The following is a 15304-nucleotide window of genomic DNA, read 5'->3' as shown; positions in this document are numbered from 1 at the left end:
AATCAAGCACACGCGTATGAAATTTTGCGGAAGTACAATGTATCTACATATAAATTCCTTGTAACCGTTTGGTCTCTCATATTTCTTGTAAACTAGTTTCATTCTAAAAACAAACGTATCCGAATGTGTCTGCTAGCGAATTGTAACATTTTTTTTCGAAAGTTCTTTATTAAAGAAAATCCTTCCAATAAATTCTTTATAGATACACATTCTAGCAATGTCATACCTAAACTCATCCTATTTATTCTACTTTAGTAAATTTACTAGAAACAATGTTACATGTTTTTAAGGTCGAAAATGAAAAATGGAACGAGCTAACGACGCGGACAAAGGGAATAGCGTTTTCATTTATTCTGTGAAGCTGCTTTTCATAATTTCGCCGTTTTCATCACCGCGTGAACACGTTAATCGAGACAGGCATATTAAAGGGTAGAAATACTGGCATGTAGGAGATCCCTGGTTGAAACGGCCGCTAAGCGTGAAGAATGACAGGGTGGAAGGGAGAGGAGCTATTGCGACTCTCCCGGGATGAGGAGAAGGAAGGGCGGTGGGCAAATTTGAGGGTTGAGCGAGAGCAAGATACCGGAGGGGGATAGAGAAGGGAGAGGAAAGGACGACGGGCGAGATTACGAGTGGAGGGTGAGAACGGGAAGGGGTGAGATATGCGGACAGAGTGGGGGAAAAGAGGGGCCATAGCAGAAGGAAAGTATTGATCTGTACTAGCTATCCTACGTTTCTGTACACCTCCGTCACCGGGTATACCATGTTCACAGTAATTCTTGCCGTCCGGAACCATCATGAACTTGAGCCTGATCTCTTCTCATAAATGTCATCATGAAACCTCTGTTGATCTTAGCCGGCCGATAATAAAGAGAGGATATAGATTAATCTTCTCTGTAATACAAATATTTATACATTTAATGGTCGGTGAATTATATTACTTCAATGATAATAATTGATTATTCTAAGGGCATCCGTTTCTTTTCTTTTCTTATGAATAGAGTTATCGTAAAGAATTTGAGAGATTTTGAATTGTATTTTGTATTCCGGAAGTAGAAGCTCGTATCATCATCTTTAATCAGTTCTCCGCGTATTGCACGCTCCCGTAATAACTTTTACAGCCAGCTATCGATCCTATCGCGGAACCATAGATTTTAACGTCGCCTGAATATAAGATGCGACAACGCATTGACGTATCAAAGTTGATGTCCATTTTTCAAATGATAGATGACAATGTAAACGTATCGTTAATCAGATTTATTTTCTGCAAGTGATGCGAATAATGAGACGCAGACAAAAGTACGCGTACCCAGATCGATATCATTATTCTCGAACATTATGTATCTATAGATAATAAATACATAATACTAACCAACTTCCTTGCAAAGTTCAAGGGGCAGCAGGTTAATATATGCTTGTGCGCCACTTTATCCTCTTTCTCGCGCAGAGCCTCTCTAATATCTCAGATGAAACTAATAATATATTTACACACAGGGTAACCACTTATTAATAATCAATAAATCATTTCCGATTCATTACTTTCCCATGATTGCATGTAACGTACCTCGGTAAGTTCGATACCTTTATCAAAACATCCAATATATATTCTTTCATCTTAATTTTCATCACTTCAACAAAATTTTAATATTTGAAAAAAAAAAAAAATCTTTTGAGATCTATTTGCAAAATATTAGTTTAAAAAAGATGTTTATCTTATCTATATTAATTTCTTATCTTATCTACAATTCTTCGTCATTCATTGTGTTTATTACTGTTGCTTATCCTTTATTCCTTAGGAATTTTAAAAATTTCAATTTAATGACACTTTCGTCGACGGTGACGCCGGCGTGATTTTGCAGAAATGGTCGAGGCGATGAAGAAGGTTGCCTCGCTGGACGTGGAGCTGACCGTCGAGGAGAGGAATCTCCTTTCTGTCGCCTACAAAAATGTGATCGGCGCAAGAAGGGCGTCTTGGAGAATAATATCTAGCATCGAACAAAAGGAGGAGAACAAAGGCGCCGAGAGAAAGCTGGAGATGATCCGCCAGTACCGATCTCAGGTCGAAAAGGAACTGAAAGACATCTGCGCTGATATCCTCGGAGTTTTGGACAAACATCTGCTCCCATGTGCGTCTACTGGAGAGTCGAAAGTCTTCTATTACAAAATGTAAGAAAACTGCTGACCTTAAACCGGAAACTCCATTTTTGCTTTGTATTCTTACAAGAATGTTCTGTCTAACATTTTCATAGTTTTCAAGATACATATATTGAAAAATTTAAATTTCCTCATGTTTTAATTTTTTAATTAGAGATATGTTGCACGTGCTATTACGAAACAATTACTATATATATATACATATCAGGTTGTCCGAAAAGTGTCTTTCTTTTACAGACACGTCTTTTACAACGATGCATCTTTATACAAACATGAAACCTAATCTGTCGAACGTTGTGATCTTTATTTTGATAGAACAAAATGGATCATACGTAATTCGATAAAATAATATAAAACGTAAAAAAATGTTATGCATCCATTATTTCCTTATAAAACGAAAGAAACATTTCGGACGACCTAATATATGTATCAAATCGAATTAAGGCCAAAAGAGTAATGACCAGAATATTCGAATTAATTTGTATGTTGAATGTCATCGATTGTGAAATCGTTGGAGTTATATTGTAAAGTCAAAAAGAGAGTTAGTTTTTTAAGATAGCATTCAAGATTCTGGAGAGCGAGGCAGTTTAAATTAAGAAGTAACTAGCAACACGGAAGAACTTTCCGTTTCGGTCACTGATTTTTGAGGTATATTATTTTCTAAAACTTTCAGCTACTGTTTCGATAATTAAATGACGGTACGATACTCGTTACTTAACGACTATGACTTATGAATAAGCTGGAGATTTGATTTTGCTGTACTAATAGCAAAGAATATTTATGTACAGTAGTCTCTTGGAAATCTTTTATCTAATATTTGAAATTAGCTCGTCGATTTCACCATCCTTGTGTATTGTGCGTGATTCGCACGATTTAATTACAAATAATCAGTACTTTTACGAACATCTACGCCGCAGCTCATTAAACTTAATGTTACAATGAATATTAATGACATACACGTATAACGTATAAAATATGCCGGACATGAATGAAAGAAACTAGCGAAGGAAATTCTTAATAAGGCTGAGACATTTTTACGAGATCATAATCTTTTAAGAAATTGTACTCCATGTATTCTAGTAACAGATTATAACTGAAGATTAGCACAATGGAAACCACAGGATCTAAATGTGACAAGTATTTTTTTGTCGATTCTCTGATTTTAATATCACTTTAGAATTAAACGGGAGGATTTTAATATGATACAACTGAAGATGGAAACTACCTATTGTCTATTCAAAGACGTAAATCTGTTAAAAGTAGCTGGCAATATTTTTTAGAAGCGATAGGTATAATTATTAAGACAAACAGTATTTTGGAAATTTTGAAGTAAATGAAAAATCCCACACGTACCTGCAAGAACATATGAAGATATAATTTTGATAAAATAGAATTAATTGACAACATAACTGAATCGTTTGAAAATTCTTTTTGTACAAAACTTGTATAAAAGGATAGAAAATATGACTTATCATATACTGTCGTCTTGATATCTAATTTTTAATTTTTTTTATAATAAAAGTTGATCAGGTTCAAATTTCCACTCTTTTGTTTTTGTAGGAAGGGCGATTATCACCGTTACCTTGCTGAGTTCGCCGTCGGCAACGACAGGAAGGAAGCAGCAGAGAACTCTCTGGTCGCTTACAAAGCGGCGAGCGACACCGCCATGACCGATCTTCCACCGACTCATCCCATCCGCTTAGGATTGGCGCTCAACTTCTCCGTGTTCTATTATGAGATCCTCAATAGTCCCGACAGAGCATGTCGTCTCGCGAAAGCTGCCTTTGACGACGCGATCGCGGAACTAGACACGTTGTCCGAGGAGAGTTACAAAGATTCTACCCTCATCATGCAGCTTCTCAGGGACAATCTTACTCTCTGGACGTCGGATATGCAAGGAGACGGTTAGTATATCTTTTCGTGAAAAAAACCGCCCGTTGCGTTTAAAATGTTCACCACCACTACACCAGGCTGTAGAAGCGACGTCGTACGATCAATAATATGTATTGCAGCAGCGCGATAAAATCTTCTCGTTATATTAGATTTTTCATAAAGCAACAGACTCGTGTAGGAAGAGTAGGTTGATTTATTTCGTGATAAAATTTATATTTTATGCGGAACGATATGAAAGTAATGCAATTGAAAGCTTCGACGCTTGAAGAAAAGATGATATTGGGATGGTAAAGCTTCTTTAGAAGCTCCAAATTTTGTATTACGTTACTAATCCATTGATCGCAAATGACTCTGTATTATGGCTTTTAATTTAATTATTAAAATCGTATGCGTATGGGTGATGGGGTATTAGAATGATTAGTCTGTGATTTAGAGTTCGAGGCTGATCGCGAAAACGAGGCTGCGGCTGTTTCCACCAACGTTTGAATTCAGGCATATCCTGTCCAATACGCCCTTGCATTATAAAGTCACCTGGTGAGCAATCCGATCGATCCTTCTCCTTTTTTCTCCTTAACCATTTAGATCCTACAATTAGCAGGTTAGGGTCAAAATAACTCACACCCAGTTTTTGATTAGTAGTTGAGCCGACCCTACCCTACTGGGTTGTACAACCAATATTTTATCGTGATTGAAGTGGAATGTGTTTATTAACGAATCTTCTTCTTGTGTTGCGCAGGGGAGGGCGAACAGAAGGAGCAGTTGCAAGATGTGGAAGATCAGGACGTATCGTAACTCTAACTGTAGTGAGTGTTATCTTGCGCATATAAAACTGAAAAAACACAAGAAAGCAAAAAACTCTTAATAACTTGTAAGCAAAAGAAAACAATTCAGCAGGTGGCAGTTCGGGGTGGGAAGGGGAGATGTTTAGCGATTGCGTGACCCTAAGCACGCACGTACGGTTACTCCAAAAAAAAATACAAACAAAAATGAAAAAAAATCATTCGAAATAACATACACACATTGAATTAAAGAGCGCGCAGAAAAGTTACAACGTAAAAAAGGACGTACACTCTGCGGTAAATAGAGAGACTGCAAGAGCATTTAGAGTGGCACTATTCTTTGCCTTCTTTATGTATTGAGAAGAAACAAAAATGCTGTCTTTTTCAGTGGACGATGTCGAGAATGTTGAGTTGGCGCCGACTGACGTTATGCGCATATATTCATCCATATTAATTAAAGAAAACAACAAAGAGGAAGAACACGAAATGAAAGAAATAAAAAAAGAGAAGAATATGCGCTAACCCAGTCGGAATAAACTCTCATTTTTGTTGGTTTCAGTGAGTGAGAACGAATAGCATTATCCCCCACCCATAACGTTTCACCAATAACGAAACATGTTAATGGCTCGACGTCGATCGAAGTGCATATTGTGTTCGTTTGTTTTCACCCAGCCCCAATCTCCTCCTCGTCCTCTTCCCCGCTTTTTTACTGCGCGCATCATTACTCTCGCATACTATAATAAATAACGTTATTATTAATGTATGCGTGTAAATCGAGTGTAAATCATCTGTTTATCTAAGGGATAAACGCGTCTCCTCCAGAGTTGGAGATACGTGGTTGATCGATGTGTTGGCTAAGAAAACGGTCAAAATAGAACCACGCACCTTCATCTCTGCTTTCTGTATAAGATATTATGAATGTACTTCCGACGAAGTGTCCCGGTTTGCAAACCAAGTAATTTCATACACCATATAGATTTCGAGCATGGGTTCCCTCGTATAGTCACTTTTAAATATGATTTAAGAACATGCGTTTACCGCGAAAGCGACGTACTTAACAAAATGCAATAACATCAGTCTGTCTTAAGTCTGGCTTTCGCAGAATCAAATTTCATGTTAAAATCGAGAACAACAAATTCTTTTAATTGTGAGTGAGAAACAAAATGTACACCATTCTCGACGTGTTCTTTCATACTCCGATCAGTCGTACTCCATCACGACGAAAGAGCATTCTGGTCGTCGAGAGGAGGGTTGAAAACAAAGAAATCACGGTAGATGAATTTTTAACACGAAGAAGAGAAAGAATGGGCAAATTACGTTTCACAGACAGGAAATAGCAGGAAACAAGTAGCTATCTAGCTAGTCTGTAATTGTGGTTGTACTTTTTCATACGCCCCCCTCTGTAAACTATAACGATCACTGTGGTATAACGAATTACAGAATAAACGATTGTATCCCGACTCGTTCTTCACCCGCGCTCACTTTTGCTATTATCACTGTCCTCGATTCCACTGTATCTTAGTTGATCTTAGCCGTGCGTCCATTCACCTTTTTATCGATGAACCATTCCGTCGATTTTCGCTTACGAGAAAAAGAAATATATATATTAAAAAACAGCCGGGAAACATTCCAATGATAAAACGTTAGACGGACTTCGTTAGTCTTTACGCGAAGAATTTGTTTGCGCATCTTAATCGAGGTAAGCTTAGCGATACAACAGTAGAATTATTTGTTTGTCAAGGTAAATAGTGTCGGTCGAAAATTTGTTATGTCAGCGTTGTAAAACGATCCTTTAAGTGCAATGTTTCTGTGTTCAAGAATAGTAACGTCTTGCTTGATGATTCAAACATGCAAAGTTGCGTGCTTGCATATCTCAGTCGTGACAAATATGTTTCTGACCGTCACTGTGTTACATGTAGAAAAAATCCTTCAATCCGTGCAGTTTTCTCTCGCGATCGAGAAAATGTCGATGACGTTCGTGTAAGCGTGCAGCAAAAAAGCGAGGTGTATACCTGAAGAAAGAAACAGAAGCCGAAGGGAACGCGCTAAATGAAAAATGAAAAATCGAGAACTCTGCCTAGAAATTTTTTGGTGTACATCGTGCCCCTGTATTTAGGTATTAATAACACGATACAAATTGATAATCATGTTATAAAGTAACGTTACAAAGAATAACTCAAAGTAATATCAACGGCACCGTAAGTAAGTATATGCGAGTAATCTTAAGATCATAAAATTAAGGTATTGAAAGAAAAAAAAGAACAAGAATTTAATCGACGCGAATCGTTCAAGCGATAATGTGGAGAGAAACGAACAGTTTAGAGCGTATCGTGGAATAAAAAGTAAAAAAGAAATCACCATCCCGAAAGTAATTTTGATAATCGCGTGAAAAACACACCATGAAAGGTAATGGAACTGTAAGAAGGGAAGAATAAAGAACAGTGGAGGAGCAAAGAAAATATTGGAATCATTGGATAAGAATTGCATATAATATATATTATATATATATATATATAGTTTACGTAAAATATACGTAATACGTGCATAACATACCACGCGTACGAGCGATAAATCTTTGAAAAAAAAAAAAAAGAAAAAGCAAAATTTTAAGGTACAGTAAAGAAAACTTGTCAGTGGCAGTTGAATGTGGCATAAATTGAATTCCAAACGACGATAAACTGTGAGATACCTCATCCAATTACTTGCTTACACGATGGATTAAAAACAAGATGAGTAGCCAAACGCGATAACATTATTATTATCGTCGACGATGTAGCGTGTGATTCATAATGAAATGAATAAAAAAAACAAAAAACGTAAATGTAGTGTTCTCGGCTAAAATAAAATAAAATCGTAGGTAGGCATTGATACCACCTGGGTTTCACTGTAGGATTATTAGGGACGAATAATAGATGATCGGTGTATCGATTGAGACCGCTTTTATCCTTTATTCATTATCGTTGTGCGTGCTTAGTCAATTTTTATAAAAAAAGAAAAAACACGGAAGAGAAAGACGGTAAAAAGGAAATAACACATACCACATTACACATCTATTGTTCCATCTTTCTAGATGTAATATATTTGCTCTTATCTCTGTATTCTAAACATTAGTTGTGTATCTCTTTCTATTTCTTCTTATAATTATCTTCGGATCATTCCATCTTGTCGCTAACCCAGTTCACGAGAGCGAATAATTAGACCTGGATATCGAAATTTATCGTCATTTGGAGGAGAACTAAATCTGTCGTTTCTTTTTTCGGATTCGTATGCGTTCTCACGCTCTGTACTATTACTACTACTAACTATTATTACAATCAATGCGATTACACCGGATACGACCTTTTTCTGTAAAACCACACACACACGTGAAAGCTACAAATAAAGTAATTACAACTCTCTAATCGTTTCTTCGGATCTTTATTAATATATATTACTAAATATCAACATACGCGTCACTGTTAAAAATTATAATTAAATATATAAAATATTGTCTGTATCGCGTCATGTGTCATCGGTTCAGAGGGAGTCACCTGAAACCAGGATCTTCAGTAACAATTCTAATGAACGTCACAGAATCATAATTTAATACATGAAAGAAAATATATATATATATATATAAACGAATCCAATGCCGGTAGCAATTAGAGACAGGCATTATTGCAGGGTGTATATGAATACAACTATCTTAATTACACGCTGTAAAATACCATCGTCTTATGTTCTACATTTTTATTAAGTTACGATGCTATAAAAGAACACTCGGCATACATTAAATTCTTTGATATCACAAACAAACATGTTCTTTATATATTAGGTGACCCAATCTGTCGCATATCGATTCACGGAATAATTTAATTTGCTAATATTGTATACATATCTCTTGCATTGACCGCGTGAGATTCCTTTAATCCATGATTATCAACTGTAACGCGCTTACACAATCATCGATCGCGAACCACTGGCTTCCAGTTTCTGCGACTGATTATCTTTTCCGATAATGTTCTCGCGAAAACTCGACGAGTTCGTCAACAGACGTCGTGGCCGTTTATTAATATCCACCTGCTTCAGAATTCGACTCAACGAGTTTTCTGTGCCCTTCATGATCGGAGACAAGCTGATGCTCGATGCTGTTCGCGTTTTAAGTATTCGTCCGCTCCTCGGAGATCTTGACATCTGATCGCTCGTTCTGCGCCTGGCAGATTTTAATTTTACGCTACGTAGCATGTCCAAGGAAACCACTGGCCCCTTTGGTCCTGGTATTGTGTTTCTTCTGTTCTCCTGAAATTAAAATTTATCCTTCGTATATTCTAAGTTTTTGATAAATGTATTTTGTATAATTTTTGCATAAGAAGTAGTTTCTTGTAATATCTGGGGGATGTATAATTGCCTACAGATCTCTCGAGAAAGTCCACGTTTTATTTTTCAAACATGTAAAGATCACCTTGGGATTTTTAAATAACCCCTCAAGTGTCCGGTCGAATGGCAACGAGGGTCGAGGAACAATTAACTAGACTGAAAATTGTGCCGCTTTAACGAGTGGTTAGATCTACTGGAGTATTTAAAATACTTCAACGAACTTCCAAGCGAACGTATATTCGCTACTCTACAAAAAACAATTCTGTTTTATACAGTTATGGTATTTTTTGCATCATTTACATTTAATTTTCCTTTTATCCGCTACTGAACGCAACTTTCCTCGGATATTAACCAACAATAATCTACGATCAAATGCGTAAAACCCAATTTGCGAAAAATAAAGAAGAACAGTAATTCTGTCACGACAACTTAAGCGACTTTTCTAACTGAAAGCCGACTAATCCTCCGAACTATAACGAGGTCTAGCTTCGAAAGGACAGAGTTCTCCACGCCACTTGTTCATATACTCCAATTAACGGAGCGGCGTGTAACAATCCTCGGATTTACCTTAACGTTCTGCGGTGCTTTTTTTAGGGTCACCTTCAGCAAATCCTCGACGGTTATAGCTGGCCTATTAAACAGCGGCGTCGAGCACTTTCTCGAGGGCATCCTGACGCTTCTGCCGCTGTTCGGGGTGATCGGTGTAATCGGCTGTGCCGGCGACTGTGCTGGCGGAAGTGCAGGAGCTGGCGGAGGCAAAAATGGCAAAGGAGCTGCTGGAAGAGGCGGGGGAGGTGGGGGCGGCGGAGGAGGTGGAGGAAAAACAACAAACGGGGTAGATGATAGTGGAACTGATGGTATCGGTGGTGGAGGCGACGGAGGTTTCTTTGGAGATTTTGTTCGCGTATTCTCCAACGCTTTCTGCAATCTTTGTAGTTCCTGCATCAAAGTTTCGTTACCACTGGCCAACTTCTTGATGATGTCTTGCATGCCGCTAACCTCTGCGGTTAAAGCACCGATGGCACTTACGTTGCTTGCACGCACCTACGGTAAAAAGATATGCTAATAAGGCTCATTTAATACGCAACTGTCGTAGAATGCGGAGAATTGCAAATGAAGGGTAGTTATTTATGCCAAGACGCATATACGTACTCTTTTCAATCTTTCGTTTTAAGGAGGAACGTATAAACGTTCCTCACCGCTATGATACTTTGTACTCTATTTTGTATTCTTAAAGCCTTCTAACATTTTGCTCGATAACATTTTTATATCATCTTTTTGTGTCGAGGTAGACTTGAGTTATAAATGGTTGTCGTAATTTGGTGGATAATGTACCTGGGTAATTTGGTCAGACAAACGAGTAACTTTGTCCAGGAATGTGTTGATCATCTGCTCGTTCTCCTCGCGTAACTTTGTCACCATTTGACTGAGCTCCTTTATTTGCCGCCTCGTTGATGTCGATGTTGTAGCGGCTTTGAAGTTTTCGTAACTCTGAAATAATTATTAACCGGATGATAGATATAGATTGCTTATTACGTAAGCACACTTGCCTCTTTCAACACGGTCGTTATTCTTTTTATCATCCAGACGCAGAACAGAACGATTTTAGCGATGGGTTTCTTGACTAAACGAAATCTTTGAAACTTTTTGTTTTCGTGGAAGCCGGCACGTGTAGGCTGCAAATGATTACATTACAATCATATCTTTTATCATTTTCATGTATAAACAATTCATAAATATCCACTTATTCGAATTTAAGAAATTTAAAAAAAAACAAAGTAATGAATAGATTGCGAATATTTATGCAAATTCATATTTTTATGAATATAAGTTGAAAATAAAAATGAGAAACTTCGTCAGAGATATGTTTCAACTGCTAAATACCTACTATATTTAAGCTGTAGATATTTTTGCATATTATATACAGTATCCTGAATTTTTAAATTTTTCATAATGCATAAAAATTCGTAATTCAGTGATAAAAAAAATTACATCTTCGAGACATTTGTTGCATCCATCAGAATTAGACACAGCCGGAAGATCCAAAATTAAAGTGGTGGGAGATTCAGAGCTGTCAGCGCTCCAAGGCGTCTTCGTTATCGTTGGGTTAGGACAAAGATGTTTCTGAACATTGGTTTCCTCCATTGGTAATAAATCAGTAACCGTGGTGGTGGCAACAGGTTTCTCTAACCTCTCCATATCTTCTTCATCGTCAAATTTCAGCGTGGTTCGACATCTTTTGGCAGGTGGTGGAGAGCCACTGCAAGGAGTATACGAACGAGCTCTAATTCTCGTATTACTCTCTACTTCCCTATAATCTCGTATGTCATCGACTTTATTATCGATCTTGTCAGTTTCATCTACAAAAGGACGCTTATTCGTTCGTTCGTCTGAATTTTCTTCCGAAGATGGTGTATTATAAGAAAACGAGCTCATCTGCAGTAATCTTGTTTCGTCACATTTCTTGTATTTTGGTAAAAGATTCCCAAAAAATTCTTGATTCGCCGTTCGAACCCTTAAACTATTCAAGTGCCGTAAATTCGAAAGAATTCGTCTACACTCGCTCCAATTATTAATAAATTTATTTCCAGCCGAATTCTGCGAATTCTTCTCGTTTATTTCATATCTCGTATCTTGATCCCGTCCGTCCCATTTTTCTTCATATCGACCCACAGACTCGCAAGCAGAGATTGTAGTTTGGAATTCATCAAAAAAATTATGGTATCCATTTTGAGGTTCTGATTCTGAATTAAAGTTGGCAAATTGTGGTGTTAGTTCTGATGTGTAATCGCAAGGAAAATTGTAAGCCGATTTCGAGGAACAAAGTTGGTTATTGCAACTATAAACATCTAGTCTAGTCCTTGAAAAAGATTTTTCCTCTTGCAGAGACTGACAGTCATTCATTTCTAATTTTATTTCATCGTTCATTGATAAAGTTTTGTCCAATGGAAAGCATTTTTCTGTAGACTTGTCGATATTCTGCTTAAATAAATTTTTTACCTGTTTTAATTCGATCAATTCTGGTCCCTTTTGTTCAACTTTTTTTTCTTTCTCATTTTTTTCTGATTTATGTAGATCTAATTTTATTCGACGAAATGTGGGCACGATTTCTGGACTTAAATCGTCATAGCATGACAAATCAGGTTGATCGGATTCGAAGAGCACAGATTCTGGGGATCTCTGATGCAAAAGTCGTTCAGTGGACCTCGACTTTTTCTTGATTGGACTATATTTGTGTTGCACGCAATCGACCTCGTCAGAGGTATCTGATTTTTGTAATAAACTTTCCTGGGATTGATGAAGACATTGCTTACGTCGAGGTTGTTTGTAAGCTTTTCTCTTTGTCATTGTGGTTTCCTCTTAAACTGCTATTTGATGTTTATGCGAGTCCAAGGGCTCATGAATGATTAGTCAAGAAGGTATCAACATTTCGAAAGTAAGTACACGCAGACTTTTTTGAGAAGTTGATTTGCACGATATGGATCACGAATTTTTAAACTGCTTTCGTTGATCTACCGAACGAGTATGAAACTGTTCTATTTATTTGATACACTAATGACATTGTACTAAAGGTTATCTATTTATATTTGTTTTGATTCTAATAGAAGAAATAGTATAATAGGTAATTTGCCTAACCATATAATTCCCTAAATTTGTATCGTTTATTTGCTATAAAGTTAATAGAATGATAAAATATAAAGAAGATCGATGAGGACTGTTTTTCACTTAAAAGAAGATTTATTTTCTAATTAACAAAGTTTATATTTAATTACAATTGTATACGTTTATGTTAAAATTAGAACACTTCGTGTTTTAAAATTCCACTTCGTTTAAAACGAGGTATATGTCTACTTATTGGCAAAGGATCCACCTTTTCCTTTTATTAAAATTCTTTTTTCGCGTGCAACGCGAATCTGTTTTATAATCATTACTGAATACAGTCGAGTCTCATTTGACAAATTTATCACTCGCTATTTAGGTCATTAACAATTATATGAGCGAAATAACGATATTCATTTCTTGCTCGCGAAATCCTCTCCCTTTTTAATGTTTTTCTTAAGCTCTGGGATCGCTGCATCCAGCAGTTTCTTCTCAAATTCGCTAAGTTTGTCGATACCAAGATTCTTTTCGAGTCCGTTTTTCTGAAATTTAATAGAAATATTATTACTTAAATACACTTAAATATTAAAATACATTATTGTTTAATAATTATACTTACACCCAAGAGACACGGTGTTGCGAAGTACTTGGTGTCGCAGACGTCTGATTTAACGTAAGTGCATTCTACGATACCCTGTTCTCCGTTAAGCGCTCTGAGTACAGAAAGACCAAATCGAGCGCCAGCATACGCCATTGAAAGCGTCGCAGAACCTGTGCCAGCCTTGGCTTTAACGACCTCTGTACCAGCTTCCTGAATTCTGGTAGTGAGAGCCTTCAGTTTATCTTCCGGGAAGGAAACTGAGGGTTTGGTTTGTGAAATCAATGGAATAATAGTGACACCACTGTGACCACCGATAACTGGCACATTTACTTTTTGTGGGTCAAGGCCCTGAAAATAATATAATTGACATTATATATACTTTGTAGATGTTCAGTATTTCATGCATACTTCTGTAAACACAGTAACAAAAATGGAAAAGCAGAGATAATATATTTCACTCATTAAACAGTGTAACTGTACTTTGACTATTTTACATATTTTTGCATATTATGTGCATTCTATAAATTTTTAAATTCCTATAGATGCATAAAAATCCCAAGTTTACACATTATGTAAGATTCATTTAGTATTATATTTCTTACGAACCTTGGCTTCTGCGACAAAGGTGCTTGCTCTAACAATATCAAGAGTAGTTACACCAAATACTCTATTGGGGTCATAAACACCAGCTTTCTTTAAGACTTCACTGGCAATAGGCACAGTGCTATTGACTGGATTTGAAATAATGGCAATGATAGCTTTTGGGGATGCTTCTGCTATAGCCTTGGTAAGATCTCTCACTATCGAAGCATTTGTGTCAAAGAGGTCATCTCTGGTCATTCCAGGTTTACGTGGAACACCAGCAGGAATAATGACCAGCTACAAAGACATTAAACAATGAACAAAAATTTCTCATAAATATTTCGAATGAATTAAATAAAATAAACACCTCTGCTCCTTTAACACAATCTTTCAGTTCATCTGGACCGGTGTATCCTTTTACTTTGGATGGAGTATTTATGTGCGATAAATCAGCGGCGACACCTGGCGTGTGCACGATATCATACAACGATAATTCGCTTATAAGGCATGATTCTTTGAGAAGTAACGATAGCGGCTGTCCAATTCCTCCGCTTGCTCCCAAAACCGCGACCTTGGCGTTGCACTGTAACGAAATATCCCGAAAAAGATTAGAGAGAAACAGAGATATAAGGCATATACGCATGCGTAATCGTGAAATTATTTTACGATAGTTTACTTTCTACAAAATACTATAACTAGAATTTCACACAAAAGATTTACAGAGAAATAAATTTATATATTATATACATATTGAATACATATTTTAAGAATCAAATGACATTCAATCGTTTCAATGATGTTCACAGTTGCATAACTAATGTACTTCACGTGTATTTTAAGTGATATGATCGATAAGCATTGTTGTAATTCTGAGTTTGATAAAGAATTAAGCACATGATAGAGGTACAAAGTAGAGTAAACTACTTGGCCAATATGATACTTAATGGAGGTTTCGATTGCTATTTAACAAGACTTACTCTGGCGCTGGTGGATAATCGCTTCGCTCCTTGTTGAGCGACGCTTAACACAGGCTTTAGGTATCGTGGCAACATGTTCTCTGTGACTTCGTGATCACAAATGCGGCTGATTTCAAATTTCAGACAAAACTCGATAACCTTTCAAAGACACTCCTCCAATGACCTCAATAGCCTCAATGCCATTTCACACTTGTTTCACTTCGTCCAATCGTCAATCTATCATCTTGAAATATGTATATGAGCATGCGTGGTTTTGTGTGAACAATTTGCGCAAGTCGGAAATACTTGCGCGCCAATTCTTTAAAAAATCATTATGTAAATTGGAATTTACTATAGTTTTAACAATTGTATCGCCTTATCTT

The 15304-nt window shown here is 36.8% G+C and overlaps 3 protein-coding genes across 5 annotated transcripts in view; 1 reads left to right on the top strand and 2 right to left on the bottom strand.

Moving 5' to 3' along the window:
- The window catches only part of LOC126925057 (14-3-3 protein epsilon), a 296135-nt gene that overhangs the window by 1195 nt on the left and 279636 nt on the right, over positions 1 to 15304 (top strand). For 2 of the 3 annotated variants that reach the window (XM_050740228.1, XM_050740226.1), the window contains exons 2-3: positions 1860 to 2166; positions 3715 to 4058. In XM_050740228.1, the coding sequence (XP_050596185.1) occupies positions 1860 to 2166; positions 3715 to 4058 (651 nt within the window). Of the gene's footprint in view, positions 1 to 1859; positions 2167 to 3714; positions 4059 to 4783; positions 8228 to 15304 lie in introns of those variants that run through there. The other variant, XM_050740229.1, reaches the window with a different exon arrangement.
- On the bottom strand, positions 7801 to 12764 carry LOC126925047 (cyclin-dependent kinase 12-like). Its single transcript, XM_050740208.1, has 5 exons — positions 11175 to 12764; positions 10733 to 10858; positions 10518 to 10673; positions 9750 to 10226; positions 7801 to 9104 (listed from the first exon to the last, which is right to left on the bottom strand). Exons 1-5 carry the CDS (start codon positions 12528 to 12530, stop codon positions 8760 to 8762), a joined length of 2460 nt encoding a protein of 819 aa, XP_050596165.1. The 5' UTR covers positions 12531 to 12764; the 3' UTR covers positions 7801 to 8759.
- LOC126925054 (malate dehydrogenase, mitochondrial) lies at positions 12899 to 15167 on the bottom strand. The gene is made up of 5 exons (XM_050740222.1): positions 14943 to 15167; positions 14333 to 14548; positions 13990 to 14262; positions 13402 to 13731; positions 12899 to 13324 (listed from the first exon to the last, which is right to left on the bottom strand). Exons 1-5 carry the CDS (start codon positions 15015 to 15017, stop codon positions 13196 to 13198), a joined length of 1023 nt encoding a protein of 340 aa, XP_050596179.1. The 5' UTR covers positions 15018 to 15167; the 3' UTR covers positions 12899 to 13195.

The sequence above is a fragment of the Bombus affinis genome, chromosome 15 (genome assembly GCF_024516045.1).
Source record: "Bombus affinis isolate iyBomAffi1 chromosome 15, iyBomAffi1.2, whole genome shotgun sequence".
Taxonomy (NCBI): Eukaryota; Metazoa; Arthropoda; class Insecta; order Hymenoptera; family Apidae; genus Bombus; species Bombus affinis.
This window is presented reverse-complemented; position numbering and strand designations above follow the sequence as displayed.

Coding starts and splice junctions, on each gene's coding strand:
- LOC126925047 (XM_050740208.1), bottom strand. CDS start 12,530: ATGACAAAGAGAAAAGCTTACAAACAACCTCGACGTAAGCAATGTCTT. Junction 10,859..11,174: donor GCAACAAATGTCTCGAAGAT/GTAATTTTTTTT, acceptor AATCATTTGCAG/CCTACACGTGCCGGCTTCCA. Junction 9,105..9,749: donor AAGCACCGCAGAACGTTAAG/GTAAATCCGAGG, acceptor TTTTAATTTCAG/GAGAACAGAAGAAACACAAT.
- LOC126925054 (XM_050740222.1), bottom strand. CDS start 15,017: ATGTTGCCACGATACCTAAAGCCTGTGTTAAGCGTCGCTCAACAAGGA. Junction 14,263..14,332: donor ATTGTGTTAAAGGAGCAGAG/GTGTTTATTTTA, acceptor ATGTCTTTGTAG/CTGGTCATTATTCCTGCTGG. Junction 13,325..13,401: donor CAACACCGTGTCTCTTGGGT/GTAAGTATAATT, acceptor ATTAAATTTCAG/AAAAACGGACTCGAAAAGAA.